Raw genomic sequence first — 20387 nt, forward strand, 5'->3', positions numbered from 1 at the left:
AATTAGTATAATTGGTAACACCTGTGTTTCCCCTGCTATTCGATGTCAAAATGGCCACTGTGAAAATAGTGAGACACTCATATCTGAGAAAAAAAACTAAACCGCCAGCTCAGTAAATGTAAAATAAATAAAAAAAGTAGTGTACATTTTGTTTATCTCTGCTGAGAAAAAAAAGGTCTATTTCCATTGTCTATTTTGTGCCATTTCCCTGTGGGACATGTTTTTTTTATTTGTACAGAAATGTTGTCTTAACAAGAAATGCACAGGTGCATCTAATAACGTTAATGATGGTCAGTAATTCATACCAGTGAACTACGCAGAATACAAGCTTTGCAAACTTTAAGCAGCTAATTAAATACAGATAAAGATTGATTGATAGTATATGATGCACATTTTAGAAGTAGGCCCATTTTTCAGCATGGGACAAACATTGTCCTATTTTAACCGGTTTTCAATGTTGCATTCTTGTAATCTGATATACTTTTATGGTTCTTTTTGTTTGTTTCTGTTATTTGCTGTCTACTCATTTATTGTAAGGTGTCCTTGGGTGACAGAAAGGTGCCTATGAAATATATATATATATTTTTTATTATTATTAAGTTTGTCATCATGACCACCTGCCCAGTCCTGAGCCTCCACTGGACCTCTGAAGGTGGTGCTTTGGTGTCAGTACATTACTAGTTAGCTTTGAGATCTATAAGTTGCCAAGTGGAGGCAGGCCTTCGTGGATCAGACTTGTTTTGTCCAATACATCCAGACACAGATGCTCGTTTGGATTTAGATCTGGTGTACATGCTGTGCATCACATGGGATGTCAAAGAAAACATGATTCATCAGATCAGGCCTCCGTCTTCTGTTGCTCCATGATGCTCACATGCCCATTGTTGGACTGGTCTTCGCTCCACACACACAAAACAAACTGTGATGCACTGTTATGGAATTTTCTATCCTTAGGTAACACGAGGTCACGTGTGGGCCTTGAGGTCCTCGGCAGTATTAATTGTTTGTCTTTGACTAGGTGCCACCATATCTCAACACTGTGGTGGCCAGGGTCAAGAGACCTGTTGCTGCCTTCCTAGACATAATAGATAGCTGTTGACGTTCCAATCTGTGTAAACAGACATCTCTGTCTCCAGACTAGAATATGCTGACAATAACACCTGCATGGGTAAAGACATTCTCTTTGACTAATTCTGGGCATATAGTATTTGTGGTGTTATCTTTTGGTTTAAAGTCGATCCAGCAGGATGAGTTTGGCAGAATGTGAGACCGACTCAGGCACTTCTGATAAACTTTGAGAGTGTCTCTAATTCTCCTTGGCCAAGCGTCAATAAATAATACAGCATAAGACATCGGAGGCTCCTGAACACTTTCTTCCTTCCTGACCTTACCGTTGACCTTTGACTTCAGCAATTTCTCCACAACAATGCACTGTCACCTTTCTGTCAGAACCAGCATTAACTCTTTCAGCAGTTTGATCTACAGATTGGACCACACAGGCCAGCCTTCACTCCCCGGCGATCACTTTTGATAAGTGCTGATCACTACAGACCTGGAGCACCCCACCAAAGCTGCAGTTTTGGAGATGCTCTGACCCAGCCTGTTGCTCAAATCCTTATTTTTATCAATTTTTCCTGTTTCTTACATAAACTTTGAGGACTAAATATTCACTTGCTGCCTAACATATCCCACGTACGGACAGGTGGCCAGTCAGTGGTCATAATGTTATGGCTGGTTGGTGTATAATACATAATAGTTTAACAGTCACAGGGGACATTTGTTACTTTTAATGATTTCTGATTATACTTTAGATACTTAATATAACAACGTGTTTTTAACAGAGTGGTGAAGTGTTTGCAAACTAGTCACTTGACTTTATTTTTCATGCTTTCCTTTCAAGTCCTGATTCACTCCGTTGCCATCCTGAGGGTCAGCAGCCTGATACAGAACTTGTACCTCCAGAACCGATGCTCCAAACACTAATGTACGACCCTTCTTCAATTGTTACAACTTCTATTATATTGTGTCTTTTGATAAAGCAAACAAATCAAAATCCAATGCTCTGTTATTTTTGTTTTTGAACAGACAAAGAAAAAAGAGACAAGACCACAGAGCTAATCAGAAAATCAGCAAGAATAGGCACGACCTCTACGCAGATGAACTGGTGGGTCCATTGGAGAAATTGCTGAAATGTAGACAGAACAATAGATTTGAACAGTTATGTAGACTTATAAATAAATTATAGAGATATGGACTCAGAGGAGGTGCCGGACATGTATCTTAATATAAGGCGTTGTTCTCTGTGTGATTTCCAGGAGCGTTTAATCGTTGGCAGGAAACCAGAAAGCACAGCTGACATCATCCCTGAAGGAGAGATCGTTCTAACCATCAACGTCTACTACCCGATCACTTCTGAAAGAGTGAGCTTCCTCGGGATCTCCAAATCTGACCATCTTTTCCATTTTTTCTGTTGAATGTTAATCTCCATGTCTCATGACATTGTCCTCGTTCTTCCTCAGATTAGCACCTCCAGGCCCCACATGAGTCTGCTGATGACGGGCTCTCACAGTTTGGCAGAGTTAAGAGACGCCATCTGCTGTGTCAGCGACTTGCAAGTGTGCGGAGAGTTCAGCAACACGCCGGACTTAGCTCCAGACTTCATCAGCAAAGTAAACAAGCGTACAGTTCATCTGAAATCCTAAACACACGCACAAGACTGACCCATAAACCCTAGAGATAATCTTTTCACGTTTTCTGTTTCAGGATCTTTTTAAGTCATCGTTCTTTTTCTTCGAGGGAGTTTTCTATAACGACATGCGATTCCCCGAATGTCAGGACATCAGCAAGTACGTTTTTATGTGGCTTTCTTTTTAAACTTTTACCTATTGCAAGTAGAACCTATAAACCGTCATGAAGTGCCTTTTAATATTTATAAAGCAGGCCATGAAATCTCAAAAGTTCACAGATGGTGGCATGAACAGGGACATCTTGATTTGAGAGGATATTAATTGAATCCTTGTGATTCCAAGATCTTGACATTTACTGAAATAATCACGCTCAAAGATGGCGGGTAGAAATATTTGGGGTGGAACATCGCACTTGATCTGCTTCCAGCCACAATGAAAAAACCACAAAGATCAAAATAGTTTAATGTGATTCATAACGTGTATAAACTGATCAGGCACACGTATCTGAGAGGACATTTCTTTGTGTTCATAATACAGGACTACCATTGAATGGGCAAAGGCTCGCAACTACCCAGCCTACACCCAGGCCAAGATGGAGGACACACGATTCGTGGATCTGACGATTAAAGTGGGCTTCCCGTACCTCTACTGTCACCAGGGAGACTGCGAACATCTCGTCATCATCACAGACATCAGGTCAGAGCTGTTTCTCGTCTCATCTCTGTGATCCAGCTTCTCAAGACCCACCGAGCCTTTTACTGAAAGGTGTAATAATTTATCAACATGTATCATTTGAGGCTATTTGATAGGCTGTTTATTTCATTAAATAACACGGTAGTTGCCGGATAGGCTATGACTTCATGGACCATTGGTGTGTGTCATCTTTACAGGTCTTACATTACACAACAGCTCCTCTGGTCCTGGTGAAGTAAATCATAAAACTCATTAAATAAATAAATAAATAAATAAATACTGTTAGTTCAATATAACAGGATTATGGTTTCATATCATGTTGGTCAGTGCTTGAATAACACTGTAGCTTTAAGGAGGGTTTTGGACCATGTGCTGTATGATCTGGATGTGGGTGCTCCTCAGCACCCGTAGACCTTCTGCTGGCTCCAGGCTGAATCTCTTTCAGTAGCCGGATAATAACTGGAACCTGAATCCCGGCTGGCTGACAGCCAGAGAGCCTGCAGCTCAATAAGTCAGAAAAAAGATGACACAACACAGATAGATTTTGATCAAATCGAGAATGAATCCGCTTTCAGACGTAAGACTGGATTCATCAAAGTAGTTATATTCAAACAGTGACCTCCATGACTGTGAAGCCTAAAAACGCTCTGCTGACTCATTTGGGTCAGACTTTTGATCTAGAATAAAATATCTCCTGAATAAGTGGATCACAGTGAGGCCATGACATTTACAGTCCCCAGATGATTAATCCTAATAATTTTGGTCATCGTCTCCCTTTTAATAAGCGACTATACTTCTGTGTAGTTATACACGGTGGTTTGGTCTGAAATAAAGCACTTCGTTGTCAGGTCGTTCTCACAAGACCTTCTAGCTAATTTCCTTTTTATCATACTAGTAAATGCGTAATAGTAGATGGTCTGTGAGCTGTATCTTTGGCGTGAGCAGGGTAACCACACATGAAAGCAGCTCTTAATATCACAAATGTGAGACAAATCTGAGTCGTCATAACTCTCCCTCTTACACACTACAGGCTGACCCATAAGAGCGACTGCCTGGACAAGAAGCTGTATCCACTTCTCATACGAAAGGACAGACTCCTCACACAGAAGTGCACCGTTTGCCACCTCTTCATTGGCAGGTGTGTATAAATCAGCAGTGCATTAACATCTTTGGTGTTTTCTAAACCGTGTATACAGGTCTAACGTCTCCGACTCTCTCCAGATGGTTTACGACCAACGACCAGTATGCCCCGAGTGACCCGTGCCTCTTCTGTGACAAGTGCTTCAGGGCGCTGCACTACGACACTGCAGGCAACAAGCTGGGAGAGTTCCTGGCCTATCCATACGTGGACCAGGGTGCATTTAACTGATGCATTGATTTAATGCTGTATAATACAGTTCAATGTTTTATATTTCTGAAAGAAATGTTTTCATATTTGGGAAAGTTATATTTATTTAAAGAGAAATTCGTTTTTGGACAACAATGCTTTGATTTTACAGAGTTTCTTGTTTAAAATAAAACATAAAATTACCTAAAAATGGTTTATTTATTCAGGTGGAATCATTTCAAGGCCCAGTAAAGTTGCACTCAAGTCCTCAGATGTCATTCTGTCTTCTCTGACACTAAAAACATGGTTTCAAATTTTATATATTTCTATTGCTTAAACCTGAAATATTCTTTACTAAAAAAAAAAAAAAAATCATCTATATATATATACACATTGAGCCAAAACATTAGCATGGGTCAGCAGCTAAACTTTACCTTTCTATCAGAACCAGCATGAACCTTTTCAGCAGTTTTAAGTTACGGTAGCTTGTCTGCTAGATCGGACCAGCCTTTGTTCCCCAGCATTAGTGAGAACGAGCCTTGATCCTGTCACTGGTTTACTGATTTTCCTCGTCGTCTAACCATCATCATGTGGCCCTTGTCAAAGTCGCACAAATCATTACGCTTACTCATTTTTCCTGCTTCTAACAACGTCAACTTGGTGGACAGAATATTCACCTGCTGCCTAATATATCCCACCCACTGACTGTTAGTCACTCAACCTGTCAGTGGTGACGATGTTATGGCTGGTCAGTGTATATTTTCAAGATTCTCAGTTATTCAGCTTGTTCAGTAGTATGATTAGATGTGAATGACAGCAGCTTGGCAACAATAGCAACTCATCACATCAGGACACAACAATGGCTCCCTAGACTTTGCCCATTTCATCACAGGGGCTCTTGTTGTCATCGAACAGGCAACGTCTTAAAATATATTTCAAACTTTATCAATAGATTAATCAAAAGAAGAGTATGTGACAGCAGTGTTTAAGATGATTTCTGTGTGAATATATGATTACAGACAAAACAAAAGTACTATATCGTATGCGCTACTTTATTATTGGCTGCTGAAACAGGTCATCAGACAGGCACAAAAAAAAAAAATACTCTTATTTACATCTATGTTAAAAACGACCAACTTTTAAAAACATTTTGAACATGGTTGAAAATTGGCAAAATAAACTTTGGCAAATTTTCTGTTTGGCTATCTGAAGTGAATATGCATCTAGAAAATGTTAATGTACTAATCATTATAAGACACGGTCATAGAGCTCCTAACTACGACTAAACCTGTGTACCTCCAGTAAGTGAAGTTAAGATCAAACTGTTGATTCTGTAAATGTAAAAAGCAAGTTAAACGCACAAGAAACGATACGATAGAACAATCAGAAAACGTTCTTACTCTTCACACTGATTACTTAAACCAATGAGACACGAGCATGTGACAAAAGGTGTCTGAAAAGCAAAGATTACACAAAGTAAAAAAATAAAATATGCAGTCAGTCAGTTCAACTTGAGGGGGTTTGATGTGCTGAAACCTTTGAGCAGCAACAATGACACAGACAGTCAGTAAACTGGAAACCAGTGATCGTTATCGGTCATCGAAAGGAACTGGAGTGGAGATCCCAGTTGGTCAGCCCAGTATGGACAACAGTTGTTATGAGTACAGCAGCAAATATCTTCTCTTTTCTTCAAGGATGCAGGACTCTCAAGTGGACTCTTCCTGAGCTTTGGGGACACTACAGCCAAAGACGAGAAACAAATATGTTAAGACAGGATCGTAGCTTCTTCCTCTGCGTGCTGTCAGAAACACACGAATGAACCACACTGGTTAATCTTAGAGCCCAACCAACATATGGGTTGGCTGATATCGGCCTATAGCAGACACATTGGTACTAGGTGTATATGTTGTCTAATATGTGCTGATATAACTGTTTTTCTTTGTATAAAATGCAGGAAAAAAAATGCTTTATCCAAGTGTTGATCCTGCGTTCACACCGATGTTGTCCTTCACTTTTAGGGACCATTAAAGGGGGAACACAATCGCGCACTGTTGTATAAACTACCTGTGATTTTCTCCCACTGAGGTGTCTTCAAGCAGCTTCTCTCTCTCCGCCTCTTGCTTCTTCTCATCGGGGCTGATATCACCGTTTGTCATCTTGTCTTTAGGCGGTGCAGAGACATACACACACACACACACAGTCAGTCATACAGAACATCACTTACAAATCCTAAACCACCGCAGAGAGGAGAACTCGCAGGAGCATGTGATGACACATGCCGAGCTCCAGACCTTACTTGGATAAATACAATTTTCCGACAATTTGGCATGCCTTTGCTGTAGAAAGGAGAGCCTTCACATTTTGGTAGGAAATACAGTACAGGCATGTGAGGGAGTCAATAGAGCAAGGATGTGGCTGCGGACCTCTGATTACAGTCAGTGTTTAATACTGAGAATTTTAACCAGAGAGATCCTGTGATGTCCAAAAGAGACTGACTGGTTAGCCTCAGCGTCTCTGTTGGTTTTTATACGTGACTTAGCTGGTCATACTCGATTTACCAATAACCAGCAGACGTGCCTCATGATTATGGGTCACAATTTTGATTTTATACTGGAAAACTAATCAAACTGAGCTTTGAAACTCAAAGCTCTTGATATTTACCAATTAAGACTCGCCTTAGGCTGAAAACTGAAAACAGTAGTTGCATACTGTTGAGGATGAACTTCTATTTCCTCGTGTCATCTGTTTGAAAAAAAAAATGGTTGTCTTGTTTTGGTTATCTGAAGGCGATGTGCTCAGTTGGCTCTTTAATAAAGAGATTTCTGCCTCAGCAATATTTTAGAGACGTTTAGAGATTCTGCAGTTACGCCAACGAGAGATTAACAAGACGATGCTGCAGCAGAGCGGTGGTAAAGACAAGTTACAGGCAGTGAGCGCTTACTGTCGTCCGTGTCAAAACTTGAAACCTCCAGTACTAATCAACCTTTAATATGGAAAATCGCTCAGTCTATGCTCACATCATGAGCTCGGATCGCGGTTGCTGATTTTCTTGAATGAACTTTAACTCAGCTTAAGTAACAGCACTGGAAACATGCAAAATCCCCCCTGGGGCAGTAATACCCTATGATAATAAACCATGCACCCCATGTGAACAAAAGTTTGAACAAGCAGCTCCAGTGAAACAGAAAGAGAGCAACCTTAAACGACCAAATGTTCAAACAGTACATAAAATAAACGCTTGATAATAATCAACCTGAGCTCCAGATGTCATTAAGTCATTAATTAATTAATAAATAGTACCCGAGTTATTTTCCTTGGCTTGTTCCACTCTCTTCAGTGCTCCTTTCTTGGCTTCCTCGTGCTGCCGCTGTTCAGCTAAAGACTTGTTGAGCACCTGGCTGAGCACACAGTCGCCTTCTCCAACCAGGAACATGCTCTTAAACTTGTTGTACAACATGGTGGCCTTGTCCATGATGTCCTGGCTGGCCTTGAATCTGCGAATCTAAAACATGGATGAAAAGACTTGCATCAACAAAGTACTCAGAAACACACCCTGATGTAGTTTGATTATTCAAAATGTGTTTAATTTGAGTGACTTTTTTTTTTTAAATCCACCTTTTTGAGCGTGGCAATGAGTTCACTGTGTTTCTGCAGGTGCTGGGTTGTGACTTGAAGTGCACCGATCTCATCTAATGCATCCAAGCACTTCTTCACATCCTAGTGAGGTGGAAGCAAGAAAAGATGTACAGGTTAAAAAACACAATTCAAACACTGGAGCAACACTGAAGAAATGTAGCAGATTGTCAAACTTAACCATGGTGTCTTAACTCTATATGTCCTTTATTATTCAGTATCTAATGGGGAGAGAAAGATGGTGTACTATCCTGCAGGAAGTACAAGGGATCAACACAAACTTAAAAGCGGTCGCCAGGATGACAACCATGTTCTCGAAACTGAAAACATTTTTATTCACTATCTGCTTTAAGTACTTAAGATATTATGCAGTTCACAAATGGCAACCTGGCAACTGTCGAGCCCTGAATGCCATTTTTAAAAAGGTGTAAACAAGAAGGATGCACTGGGTCAGCAGCAATTTTGAGGCACAAAACAAGATTCACAGCAATTTCACAAAACCCAGATGGAGCACGGTAAAGCCTGCGTGGTGGCTTTAAATGGATACAAGACAGCGTTCCTAAAACTGTCCTAATTCAGGACATTACGAGAAAGTCTCTGACTGTCTTGGATCACATAAGATGAATGTTAGCGTTTTTTTGTTTTTTTTTAATTACCATCTATTTTTGGCTCTGATTGAATAAAAGGGAACTAATTTTAAAAGATCCTTCAAACATCGGTGTCCATCCTGGGGTCATTCTGGGTCACTAACACTGTGACAAATAACAGCATCTGACTCTCACATTGCTGAGCTCTCTCTCCATGGCCCACTTGCAGTAAACTATGCTTTTGTGTGTTTTAAGGTCACGCACAGACTTCACTTGACTTAACACACAAAGTAGATCTGTGATTCTCCAAATTTAGTAAACAGCATTTCACGACATGAATTTCTGCATGAACTACTTTGTCTGAGCCTTTTGTCTTCTTGTTGGTCCGGAGCAGACAGTGTGAGGTACTTATGAGCGGACAGTGATTAGTACGACTCACAGCATTGTCAATCTTCAGTGATATCTTGATTTCGCTGTGCAGTCGCTGCAGTTTCAAGTCAGTTGATATTTCTGCGGAGAAAAAAAACAACAGAACTTTAAGTGTGAATTTAATGAAATGAATGTGAACTTGTGAGAATGTGTTTCTATTTGTTTAAGTTAGTTACATTTTTCACAGGAGCTAAATTAAAAACAGAGCTTTTTTTTTTTTTTCAGAGCAAGGAGACCACCTTATTTTTAGTCTGACAGGAAGTGAAGTTGCTCCTTGCATAAACCAACTGCGTTTCTAATATTTCAACTTGAGTATTACTCACCCTTTTTCTTGACTCCTGTCCTCTCTTCATTTTTCTTCCCATCATCTTTGTTCGGCCTACAAGACGAGACACAAACATTGTCAACAAAAGCAGCTGATGAGTAAAATAAAATGTATTTGATTCATTTACTGCTATATTCAAGTTTTTCTCTCTCTCATACTATTGTAAATGAAATACTTTTGCGTTATTGGCTGTTGGTCAGACAACAATAGGAAATGTGTGAACATCCTTTCAGGTTCTGGTAACCTCTGATGGGAAGTGTGTGTAAACATACTCTTTCAGTTCATCTGCTTTCCGCCGCCTCACGTCTTTGTCCATTTCTGCGATTTTCTTTCTGCCTTTGTTTTTCTGAGATTGAAAGAAATCAAAATCATCTGCATGAAAGCATCATACAGGCTGTTCAACAAATTCTAACTGAAGATATCTGTGTGGACCAGACACCTGCCTCTTCATCGTCAGAGCCTGAGGAGGTGTCATCCTTGGACTGCTTCTTCTTCTTGGCCTCGGGCTCCTTCCCCTCTGCATCCTTTACTTTGGCCTCCTCCTTCTTTCTCTTCTCCTCCTCTCCACTCTTGGACTTGTCCTCTGCTGCCCTCTTCCTCTTTCTGTCTGACTCGGCAGTGTCCCTGAATGGAAGAGACATGGTGATGAAAGTGAAGACGACATACTTCTCCATCTGGAGAATGAGTCTCTGATTCTGATGACTGAAATAGTTAAATATAGATGCAGACATCCAGTGAGTTTAGCCCACATTTATGTCAAATGAAGTTGTTTAGGAATTCGAGTGTAGAGCAGAAACTTGTGATTATTGAATATTAGCATTATTTCTTTACAAGAAAGGATCGTGAAGGCAGTGTACTAGAAACAGACGTGTGTGTGCGTGTGTGTGTGTGTTGATTTTAATGTAGTTACATTTCACTTCCTGAGCCTTGCTGCTCCTGCTGCTGCTGCTGCTGAAGCAAAAGCAACTTCTCACTTTTGGGCTTCCTGCCTCTTCGTTTCGGGCCCTCTGTGCCTGATTAAAATAGACACCACACACACAGACGCACCATAAATCCAAAATGCAAAAGTAGACCTGAATGTTGTTGTGAAATAAAATTTGATACAGCGTCATTGTCCGACAAGTTCCACAGTCGATTTGATAAGTGTACCTGAGGGACTAACAGGACTGGCAGGAGCGTCATCTTTTTCAGTCTCCTGCTCGGCATCAATCTGGAAAGAAAATGATCACAAAGTGCTTCCTTAAAATTATTTTTTATGACTATAGACTCAGGGAAAGTAAACCCATTCAAAACACCACCAACCTTCTTCTTTCTTCCTCTCTTGGGTTTAGGAACATCCGTGGATTCTTTCTGTGCCGAGCCCTAAAAAGTGACACCTGTGGTTAATTTCAATACAGTCATGCCCGTTCGATTGTCTTCCCGTCAGTATAACAGCAGCAGCTGCTAAAACAAAAGTCAAGTGGACAACTTGGAAGAGATCGAGTCCGTCCAGTGTTACCCTCCTCTTGACATTTGGATCAATAGCGCCATCTAGTGTATAACAGTGATGTTACACTCTATGCAGGGATAAATGTGCCCGTGTTTCACCAACAATAACTGTGTCCAAACTCCATACACGCCGACTGAACACCACCTGTCCCTTCTTTTGGCTATATCACTGGTTTGTTTAACCAAATAAGGAGATTTTTTTCATTTACAAAAAGGAACATTTCATGTTTTAGTTAATCTAAAAAAATTCTAAATCACCAAACATGAAGATGTACAGTGTAAACTAGACTAGACAATGTGGGGAATGCCATTAAAATTACTTTTTTAGTATTCATATTATATCGCAAGGAACTGGGACACAGTCAATGAAAATATTTCAGAGACAGCAGGGTAAAAAAAAATCTAAACAAAATGAAATATTTAGTTACAACTTACCTTTCTCCAAAGTACACAGAAAGCCATGCAAAAGCAAAATATCATCAACTGATTGCAAAAACAGCATTAAAGTGAAAATATGTGGACAGGAAAAGGCAGGAAATGGAAAGCACAAGTTGTCAGGGTGGTCTCAGAAAGATAAAAAGAGAAGAAGGAAACACACGTCCCAATTATTTTTTTTTTTCTTATCACCACACACAGAGCTAATCCTAAATCAGTTTGATCCAGAGGCAGCTGTGCTTCCCTGATATTATTTAATCTGGTAAATTAGTTTTAGTGGCAACACAGGGACTGTTTTCTCAAATAGTTCGCCTCAGCGGCATTAACACAGCAGCAACCCCAGACGAGGCACTCTAATCAAAAACATCAAGCGCCGACACCATGTTTGTACCCGCCGACAAGAAACTCTGAATCAAAAACGGAAACAAACCACCAAAAAAAACACCAAAGTGTCACATGCGTTCCCACGGGGAGGGGATGAAGCGACCTGCACCGCTTTTTAATGGGATCCCAACATGCAAAGTACGTACATCCTGGTCCTGAGGACCCTGCTCAGAGATCAGAGACCCTTCCTCCTCCTCCTCATCATCCTCCTCCTCCTCCTCCTCATCCTCCTCCTCCACATTCTCATTCTCCTGCTCAGCCTCACTTCCTGGAACCTGAATGCACCCAAGACACAGCATAGGACGCAGTGTGGTGGGGTAAACGAGTCTTGAAAGGGAGAAAAGTTAGCGAGTATCCTTTTGTTCCACACACACACACACACACACACACACACACACACACACACACACACACTACTCTTAGCGTACAAGCCTTTGAATCTATTAATAAAAATGATACCGACAATTTGTAAACTACTGCCTGCACTGATATGTAAGTCAGTGTGAAGCGCACACACACATTAGAGAGAGAATAAAGAAGAAGAACAAAAGAAGAAAGAAGCGGACGACACAGGAACACACCAGTAGCACGTCAATGCAGTGAAGCGACTGCGTGTATATTTTATTTTACTTGTGACAGATCTGAAGAGCAAAAACTTACTTTGGATTTTATTCCCTTGTCATCTCCTTCCTCGTCTCCTTCTGGGCTGCTGTCCAAATCCTTTTCAGTGAAAGATTCTGGGGGCACGGGCTGTAAATCAAAGAAAATAAACTGATGAAGTCGAACAAATTGGCAGAAACACAATAACTAGGAAGCTCTGTACCAGCTATGCACATACACTAACGTCAGGGGGATTGGACAGGTGCGGGGAAAGACGTGGATTAAGCCAGATTTCACTGCCCAAAAGGGAATAAAAATAAAAGTTTCCCTTTTAAGTGTAGTGTAAAAGAGCTAGAACTCACTGAAAGTCTGCACGTGTAGAAAGTATTATTTAATGTGCAACAATGTTTTAGCGAATTTTAGTTGCCTCAAAGTTCATTTGATAACATAAAAATGAAGCAGCACAACCTGTATGTAGAAGATTACTTTTCTCACTCTCAACTGTGCACGGCACAGCGCGATACTGAAACGTTTCAAACCTCAAGTTGACAGCACGAATCATGAAGAGTTGCAGCAAAGTGAGAAAATGAACATGGCTGCAACAGGAAGACAACACATCTACCAAAAATGCCAGAGACGTAAATCTAAGCCTACGCTAAGCTTCTCCCAATAACTGTAAAACAAAAACAAAAAAAGACTTTAAACGTGATGCAGCTGCAGGAAGAGCTGAGTTTGCATCGACAGCGTATTAAACATTGCAGGAGTAAATGTCTGCTGTTGTTGTTTTACCACAAACTCCTCTCAGGTGGCTAAAACCTAAAAATAGAACTTAATGTATGTTTGGAAATCCAGGGAAAGCCCCCGCTGTTAGAAAAGTGACAAATCTCAAGGAGGCGTAGCATCTGAGGTAAGACGCTGAAGGATAAACACTGACAGACATCTTTGCTGAGGCGAGCGAGAGGAGGAAGATTTACCTTGGGTGCAGTGAGCTCAACTTTTGGGTTGTTCTCAATCTCCCACAATCCTTCGTTGAAGCCTTTCCTTTTGTTGGGCTTGGCGTATTTCTCTTTGTTGGGCTGGTACGGAAAGATATCTTTTGGGCCAAGAAATGCACTGTTTGAAAGAAAGAAGAAGAAGAAGAAGAAGAAAATCCAGAATTATGCAATATGTAACTGTCAGATGAAACAGCCGCAAGCAAACAAAACAAGACAGGTGATTTTTAAATGCAGCCGCTTCCAATTTAAACGTTAAGTTGTACCTGATCATAATAGATTCAACGTGTCTACGTGAAATATCACATGCTGGTTCACCTTTGTAGGCACAACGAGAGCCTGTCAAACTAAAAAGGAAATAAAGATTATTAGTGGTCGGTTACGAACGTTTCATGGGTGCCAAAGAAGAAGATGGGGAACTTGATATTTGATGGCTTCACGGCACCGTCTGGGACTTCATCGATCTGGTATGAGAAAGAAAACAAGGATTAAACGAAGAGTCATGAACAACAGAAATCCATCTGATTGGGTCCAAATTCAAAAGCAAACCGAGACTTTCAAACTTCAGCAGGCGTGTGAATAATCACCGTTTGCGCCTGTGGTTTGTGGGTGTGTGTGGGTGCTGTTTGCTCTTTCATTTTTACTCACATCGATGTGACGATGTGTGCATCCGACTGTAATTAAACGCTCTGTATTAATAAATGTGCCGCCCGTGCTTACTCTTGCTGGCCAGTGTGGGTAGCCCTTCATCTTGGCGAAGATCAGATCACCAGGTTTCCAATCCCGGGCCATGCTGCTGGAGGTATGACCAAAAGCTGCAGAGTGAAGACAGGTAAACACACACACACACACACACACACACACACACACACACACACACACACACACACACACACACCTTAGTGCATTTGTATGCAGGCAATCCAAGGTGAGGTGCATCTACACAGGCATGTACACAATTCATCCAGTGCCCCTCCCCCTAACCACCACCAACATCCTTCACAGTTCATTCAAACCTGACACACATGTTCAGCCTGACATAATAATAATAATAATAATAATAATAATATGAATCCCTGACACCTGGCAGTCAGTGTGAGCGTGCACAAGGTGTAAGCAGAGCTGCACGCCTCATCAACAAACAGAGACGAGGCTTTTGCAGCTTGTTTAACGACAGCAGCTCCCGTCACTGACCTCTGAGTTTGTGCGGACGTCTTGTGAGAAACTCGTAGTCCAGCGAAGTGTTGTTATTTCAACCAGGAAAACACACAAACACACACACAAACACACAAACACACACGCAGCTCCTTCTACCACCAGAGTCGGATGCACGTTTTCCGCTCCCGCGCAGGACGTCGACGGACTGAACCATTACACGCCAACACGGGGGGGGAGGAGGAGGAGAGCGAGGGCGAGTCTATTTCAAATTATTTAATGCACTTAAAAAAAAATACAACAGTGCCTGTGAAGTCAAAGTGTGACTGATAATGACGTTTAAATACAGAAAGTCACCTCGCTGCTACAAAAACATTTATTTATTTAAAAAAAAAAGAAAAAAAGAAAAGTGGGCGTCAACTTCCACACATGCGCTCTCGCCTCCAAATGTATAAACACCTTATAAACACGCTAAACGATCGTTGCCATAGAAACTAATTGGATGACACTAATTAAAAAAAAATATATATATATATACATACGACTCATGAAATATATGTTTAGTTATGTGTATATTAGTGGTTCTGGTGATCTCGGTATCTAGCTCCGCAGCTCCTGTTTGGTACTGATGCAGGATCCAGCTTTAATATTAACATGTAGGCTCATCCCCTGGTCCAGGATTAATGTAGATTTATATTTATTCTACTGATTATCAGCAAGAGAAGAGAAGAAATCCACCTTCTATGTTCACTTTCTTACACTGTAATCTTAAATCTTTAACCAAACATGTACTCCATGCACGAGTGTGTTCATAATTAACAGCTTTTCTTGTTAGACTGATGTACAACATGTGTACATGTGTTTTGTTTTGTTTTTATTAATGCTGTGTTGACTTCCTGACTCCATCTGATGGGCTTTCAGTGACCTCCAGTGGTAAGATCAGGTCTAACACATGAAGTGTGCAGGCATTGATATTGAGTGTGATGTGAATGACCAATAAAAGCTGCTATTAGAACTTATTTAACTGTGATTTTACAACAGTGCATCCCACAGTGAACTCTTTGAACAAATGATCTCATATTGTCCATGTTTCTAGAGTTTAAATGGTAGCCAGGGCTGCAACAGTTATCCTTTTAATAATCCAACTGATGTTCATCCATTGATTGTTTTTTTAATGGTCAGACACTACTGAAAAATGACCATCATAATATTCTGGATCCCAAATTCACGTCTTTAAATGTCTTGTTTTGTTTTTGTCAGTGATAGAAAACGCAGCTGGAACTATATAATGTTAAATTATAAATGATTAATTAGTGTCTGAGTATTATTTTTGTTAATTAAATCAACATACGTTTCAGTTCTAATCACAATACAAAACTTTCTCTTGTTTTAATTTTTGTCTGGGCTGTAAAAAAAACTTTAGGGGACATTTAACGGATAATTAAGAGTTTAAGAAAAAAAAAACAATCTTTACATAAGTAATCCACCAGGCTCTGAAGTACTTTATACTAAAAGAACACTGCAGATGGTGAAAGTATATGAAGGTGACCTCAACATTTGTGGCCGCACAGATACACAAGCAAGCTTACATAAATCCAAGTCTACCGTGCGGGTGCGTGCGTGTGTGTGTGCGTGCTAAAGACAATAGAAGATGCTGATAGTTGAAGGACAGGCTCATCAGCCACAGGGTCCCAGAGAGGGGGATAAGGGAGAAGAGGAGGCCAGGATGGGCCAGAGGAGAGTGGATGAGACAAAAGGAGACGAGAGAGGTGGAACCCAGGTCCATGCCCAGGAATAACTCACAGGAGCTACCAGGCCCCCTGCCCAGCCTGCGAGGTGAGAGACCTTGGTGTTGGACCCCAGCCAGCTTAGTGGGGTTCCTGCTCAGACACACGCTTGTAACGGAGGCCAGGGATGGAGCTATAGAGAGATGACAGTGTGTGTGTGTGGATATGAATGTGAGTGTGTATCCTTCACCCTGGCAGACGAAGTGTTGGCAGAACATCCCAACCCACTCTGTCTCTGAGGGCCACAAAGTCCTGCTATCCTTCCTCACTCATTTGTTAACCTGCCTCTCTTCTTTGCGGCGTCCTCGCTCACACGCTGAGAGAAGCTACTTTATATATGACCAGTGCCATTCAAAATCACCTCCCTACTTTAGTGCTGCCCTCTGGCCATCACGGCAATGAGACAACCCAGAAAGAGAAAGGAACAGTTAGATTTCAGGCAGTTAATTTGCCTCACGAGCTCTGCAACGTTTAGCGTAGATCTATAGAGCTGCTGCACGGATAAATGCTGCAGCAGCAGTTTGAAGAGCGTAGAGACGCACAGACAGGTGAGCTGCAGGTTCTCAGGTGAGCTCTGATGTCATAGTGAAATGTGCTTGGTCATGATTAACAGTAAAAACAAGTGAATGTTCTTGAGGTGGGTCAAGTATAAATTATTTTATATATTATATATTCTTCTCTTGAGTATTTTCATTTCATGCTACTTTATAATTCTACTTCTTAAATATCAATGGAAGTCTGCTACATTTATCTGAAGTTATCTTAGAAGTTAAGATTTTATGGACATAACATGATGGATTTATCAAATAAATAAATAAATAAATATATAAAACATTTCTACTTTTGCTTCAGGTCTAGGCTATCTGAAAGAGACGACAGAGCCACTGAATCTCAGGTGAGGTCTGAAAACAAATTCCAGCAGAAATATTTTGGAAATTTTGTCAGTTTTGAATATTAATTTAAGACTTAAATTTACATTATCAAGACAAAGTAACCATCGGATGTTTGGATAAAGTTGAACTTGAAACCTGTTTTATTGACCACAACAGTGAATTTCTTTCGATGAACCATCTTTCTGCAGAATCCAGCTCTGTGAGTGTTTGTATATGGGTGTACACAGATATTTCAGAAGACATTTCAGATATGCTGTCGCAAAACAGCCCATAAGTTAAAGGACAAACTTCCCAAAAGACTCTTTAACAGCTTAAAAAAATGAAGAGATCTCCTCCTAAGTAACCTCATCTGCCATTTCTCAGTGTAATTATTAATGCTGTTGAAAATTTGCAAAAGGTTTCCTCTGCTTCAAACTTTGACTCATTGATTTTAGGTCTTTGCACTCGCCTGTGTGGCACCATCTGAAGGGCACCTTTCCTGGACTTGAATGAGCGATGGTGTCCTTGAGCTCGTGTGTGTTTTTTATGTGTGTGTCATACACATGGATTGGCATCTTTCCCCCTTACTCCTGGCAAACCTTCAGCATGTTAGGGGAATGGACGGGGGTGCCACTGGAGAATGATAAAGTAGTCGCAAAAGACAGGTCAGTACATTCATTAACACCGTGGCAATATTTGTTAGTAAATACTGCTTAGTTTGGCAAGGACTTGGCAGAGAGGAATCTCATGTACATCAGTGTAGATGTTTTTCAGAGGCCATCCTCTTAAAGTAAAAAAAAAACAACAACTTTAAAATAAAACCAGCGGCGTCATATTTAATACACTTGCACGTTTGCTTCTGTGGACTGACAGTGAGTGCTCTGATTCATTAAGGGTGAGGATGGGAGACGGTACAGTTCATGGGATTTCTAAAGGAGGCGTCCAAGAGCTTCACACAATCACCAAGACAGCTCAGAGAGGCAGGAGCGAGGAGAGAAAGAGGGAGGGAGCAAAGGAGGAGGATAGAAAGAGTCAGGCCCTCGGACAGCAGGTGAGTGTGTGAAGGCAGGGGATGACAGATGCTTCTGTCAGCGTTCCAACAGTCGCCGCTTTGTGGGAGCAGCGCAGATGCCTCCTCCCCCTCTCCCTCCACGCCTTCCCTCCCCTCCCATCCCTCCTCGCCCTCCATCTCGACAGGCTGTGATGTGGGGATAACAAGACAGGAGCAGTCCTCTCAGCAGTAAAGTGACCACACTGGCACGGTACTACATGTGGACGGGGGAGAGGGTTAGGTGATGGAGAGGTCCAGGCCTAGGCCCAAAGACTTGAGGAGGTCTCAGCGGCGATGGGGGTGGGGGTTATAAATGTGGGGGTCAGTGCGTGAGGACAGGGGAAGGGCTCTCTCTCTGAGCTGTGGGAACCAGCTGAGACATGGGGTCCGTGGCGGTCCTGCCTGTGAGGAAAGCAGATGTTTTCACTCGGGGGTGTGCCAAGTTTGCAGAGCAACCTTCAGCTGCTTGGAGGTCAGGTCTTTAATAAGGGGGCTGGGCACGGGACATTTCGGAGGCAAATGCTTCAACTTTGATACAACAACATATTAATTATGACGGTAGACCATAGGGCAGAGGGTTGTAGCGGAACATCCCACCCCACTGGTTTGGAGCCTCCATCAGGCTGACATTAGCCAAGGCTGGCTGGCAGATTTACTGCTGTCCCAGCACTAGCCCTCTTTTTCAACCAGACCTCACTGATGTAGAGGCAGCAGTTTAGATTGGTTTAAACACAAGGCTAACTGTTATGTCTGAGGTGATGTCCAAAAGTAACCAAAACTGTGTTTAAAGCTCCACTAAAGCTGCTCTCATCACTATTTTCACTTCAGCAGTGGATCAAAAGATTATGTATAATTTAAATAGGGTCAGTTGTAGTAAGAGAAACTTATCACCTGACTCTGCAGTTTCCCCTCAGCTCGATAAAATCAATTCAATTCACATCACAAATCACTAATTTGCCTCAAGAGACGTTGCAATTCGTGCAAAGCTTTCCAGTGTGTTTCATTATTTGGATTTTAACACCCATAAACAGACACACTGCATTTTAACTTGACCAAATAAAGTAAGCAACTCTAGCTGGTGGACATAGTGGAGCATTTAGCCACTAAAAAGTTGTTTCCTTCAGGAGACAGACCTAAAAGCCAAGTGAATATTTGACTTATATTCACCAGGTGGCCAGAAACATGACTTCAAATAAATGAAAATGTTGCCCCATGTCTGCTGGATGTGTAAATAGGCAAATATTTGCTAAGATGACATCCAGAACAACTTTAAAAGGTAATAAAATGTCAATGTTGTGTTTAGAAATTGTCCCCAAATTGCAAAAACAAGTTCAGTTCTTGCAGGTTCATTCAACTTTTTCGGTGTGTTTTGCAGCCACTGTAGTTTCTTTTTAATGCTTGGAACAGGAGGGCGAGCGGAGGTGTTTGCAATCCCCAACTACACATCTCGGTGTTAATAATCCTACACGCTGATCCTTTCATTAACCAAGTGACTCAAACGAAGTTGCAGCTCCCACAGAAAACAACAACTTTTTTTTGTAGTTTTTACCCACTTTACCTTATTCTTTAGGTTTAGTAGTCTGTCGACTCCAGTGGCTTTTACTAATATAAAATGTGGGAACCAGTTCCAGCAAACAAGCTCACACCAGACAGCTGTATGATACCTGCCCAGCATGAAATGGCACACAGCCAAAATAAAAAGGAAGCTGAAACGTTGATGAGCCAAAGTGACCCAGATATTTTGTTTTTTTAAGAACTAAGAAGTGAGTGACATCCAACAGGTGGTGAGAAACTGACTCCTGCGGGCTGCTATTGTTGCTTTGTTACTGCTTAATAAGTTAAGTAATTGTTTGTTTACCTCTGATAAAATTTAGTTAGTTGAAAAACAGACTTAACTAATGGCACAACACCGACATCTTCTCCTGTTTGTACAAGTGTGCTG

The 20387-nt window shown here is 41.3% G+C and overlaps 2 protein-coding genes across 3 annotated transcripts; one reads left to right on the forward strand and one right to left on the reverse strand.

Moving 5' to 3' along the window:
* Window positions 1–1837: 1837 nt before the first annotated feature.
* LOC113746685 (small nuclear RNA activating complex, polypeptide 3) lies at window positions 1838–4857 on the forward strand. The gene is made up of 8 exons (XM_027283476.1): window positions 1838–1984; window positions 2086–2164; window positions 2316–2420; window positions 2520–2669; window positions 2764–2846; window positions 3225–3383; window positions 4411–4518; window positions 4602–4857. The coding sequence occupies exons 1-8, from the start codon at window positions 1968–1970 to the stop codon at window positions 4747–4749; spliced, it is 849 nt and encodes a 282-aa protein (XP_027139277.1). The 5' UTR covers window positions 1838–1967; the 3' UTR covers window positions 4750–4857.
* An 881-nt stretch (window positions 4858–5738) lies between these two features.
* Window positions 5739–14977, reverse strand: psip1a (PC4 and SFRS1 interacting protein 1a). 2 transcript variants are annotated; one of them, XM_019255292.2, is made up of 17 exons: window positions 14775–14977; window positions 14301–14395; window positions 13968–14044; window positions 13563–13701; window positions 12649–12738; window positions 12135–12263; window positions 10984–11043; window positions 10831–10891; window positions 10592–10694; window positions 10125–10305; window positions 9954–10027; window positions 9680–9735; window positions 9367–9437; window positions 8323–8424; window positions 8008–8209; window positions 6772–6868; window positions 5739–6444 (listed from the first exon to the last, which is right to left on the reverse strand). In XM_019255292.2, the coding sequence occupies exons 2-17, from the start codon at window positions 14370–14372 to the stop codon at window positions 6414–6416; spliced, it is 1545 nt and encodes a 514-aa protein (XP_019110837.1). In that variant the 5' UTR covers window positions 14373–14395; window positions 14775–14977; the 3' UTR covers window positions 5739–6413. The 2 variants fall into 2 exon arrangements, with proteins under 2 accessions (XP_019110837.1, XP_019110838.1); XM_019255293.2 differs by lacking the exon at window positions 12135–12263 and having other exon boundaries at window positions 14775–14976.
* Between the last annotated feature and the right edge of the window lie 5410 nt (window positions 14978–20387).

This window comes from Larimichthys crocea, chromosome X, assembly GCF_000972845.2.
Source record: "Larimichthys crocea isolate SSNF chromosome X, L_crocea_2.0, whole genome shotgun sequence".
NCBI classification, from domain to species: Eukaryota; Metazoa; Chordata; class Actinopteri; family Sciaenidae; genus Larimichthys; species Larimichthys crocea.

What these genes read in the sequence shown, in the direction of transcription:
- LOC113746685 (XM_027283476.1), top strand. An exon ending in CTCCAGACTTCATCAGCAAA is followed by an intron (nt 2,670 to 2,763) that starts GTAAACAAGCGT and finishes TTTCTGTTTCAG; the next exon opens with GATCTTTTTAAGTCATCGTT. An exon ending in GAATGTCAGGACATCAGCAA is followed by an intron (nt 2,847 to 3,224) that starts GTACGTTTTTAT and finishes TTCATAATACAG; the next exon opens with GACTACCATTGAATGGGCAA.
- psip1a (XM_019255292.2), bottom strand. Translation starts at nt 14,372, where the DNA reads ATGGCCCGGGATTGGAAACCTGGTGATCTGATCTTCGCCAAGATGAAG. An exon ending in TTGAGCTCACTGCACCCAAG is followed by an intron (nt 12,739 to 13,562) that starts GTAAATCTTCCT and finishes TTTGATTTACAG; the next exon opens with CCCGTGCCCCCAGAATCTTT. An exon ending in AAAGCAGATGAACTGAAAGA is followed by an intron (nt 9,736 to 9,953) that starts GTATGTTTACAC and finishes CTCGTCTTGTAG; the next exon opens with GCCGAACAAAGATGATGGGA.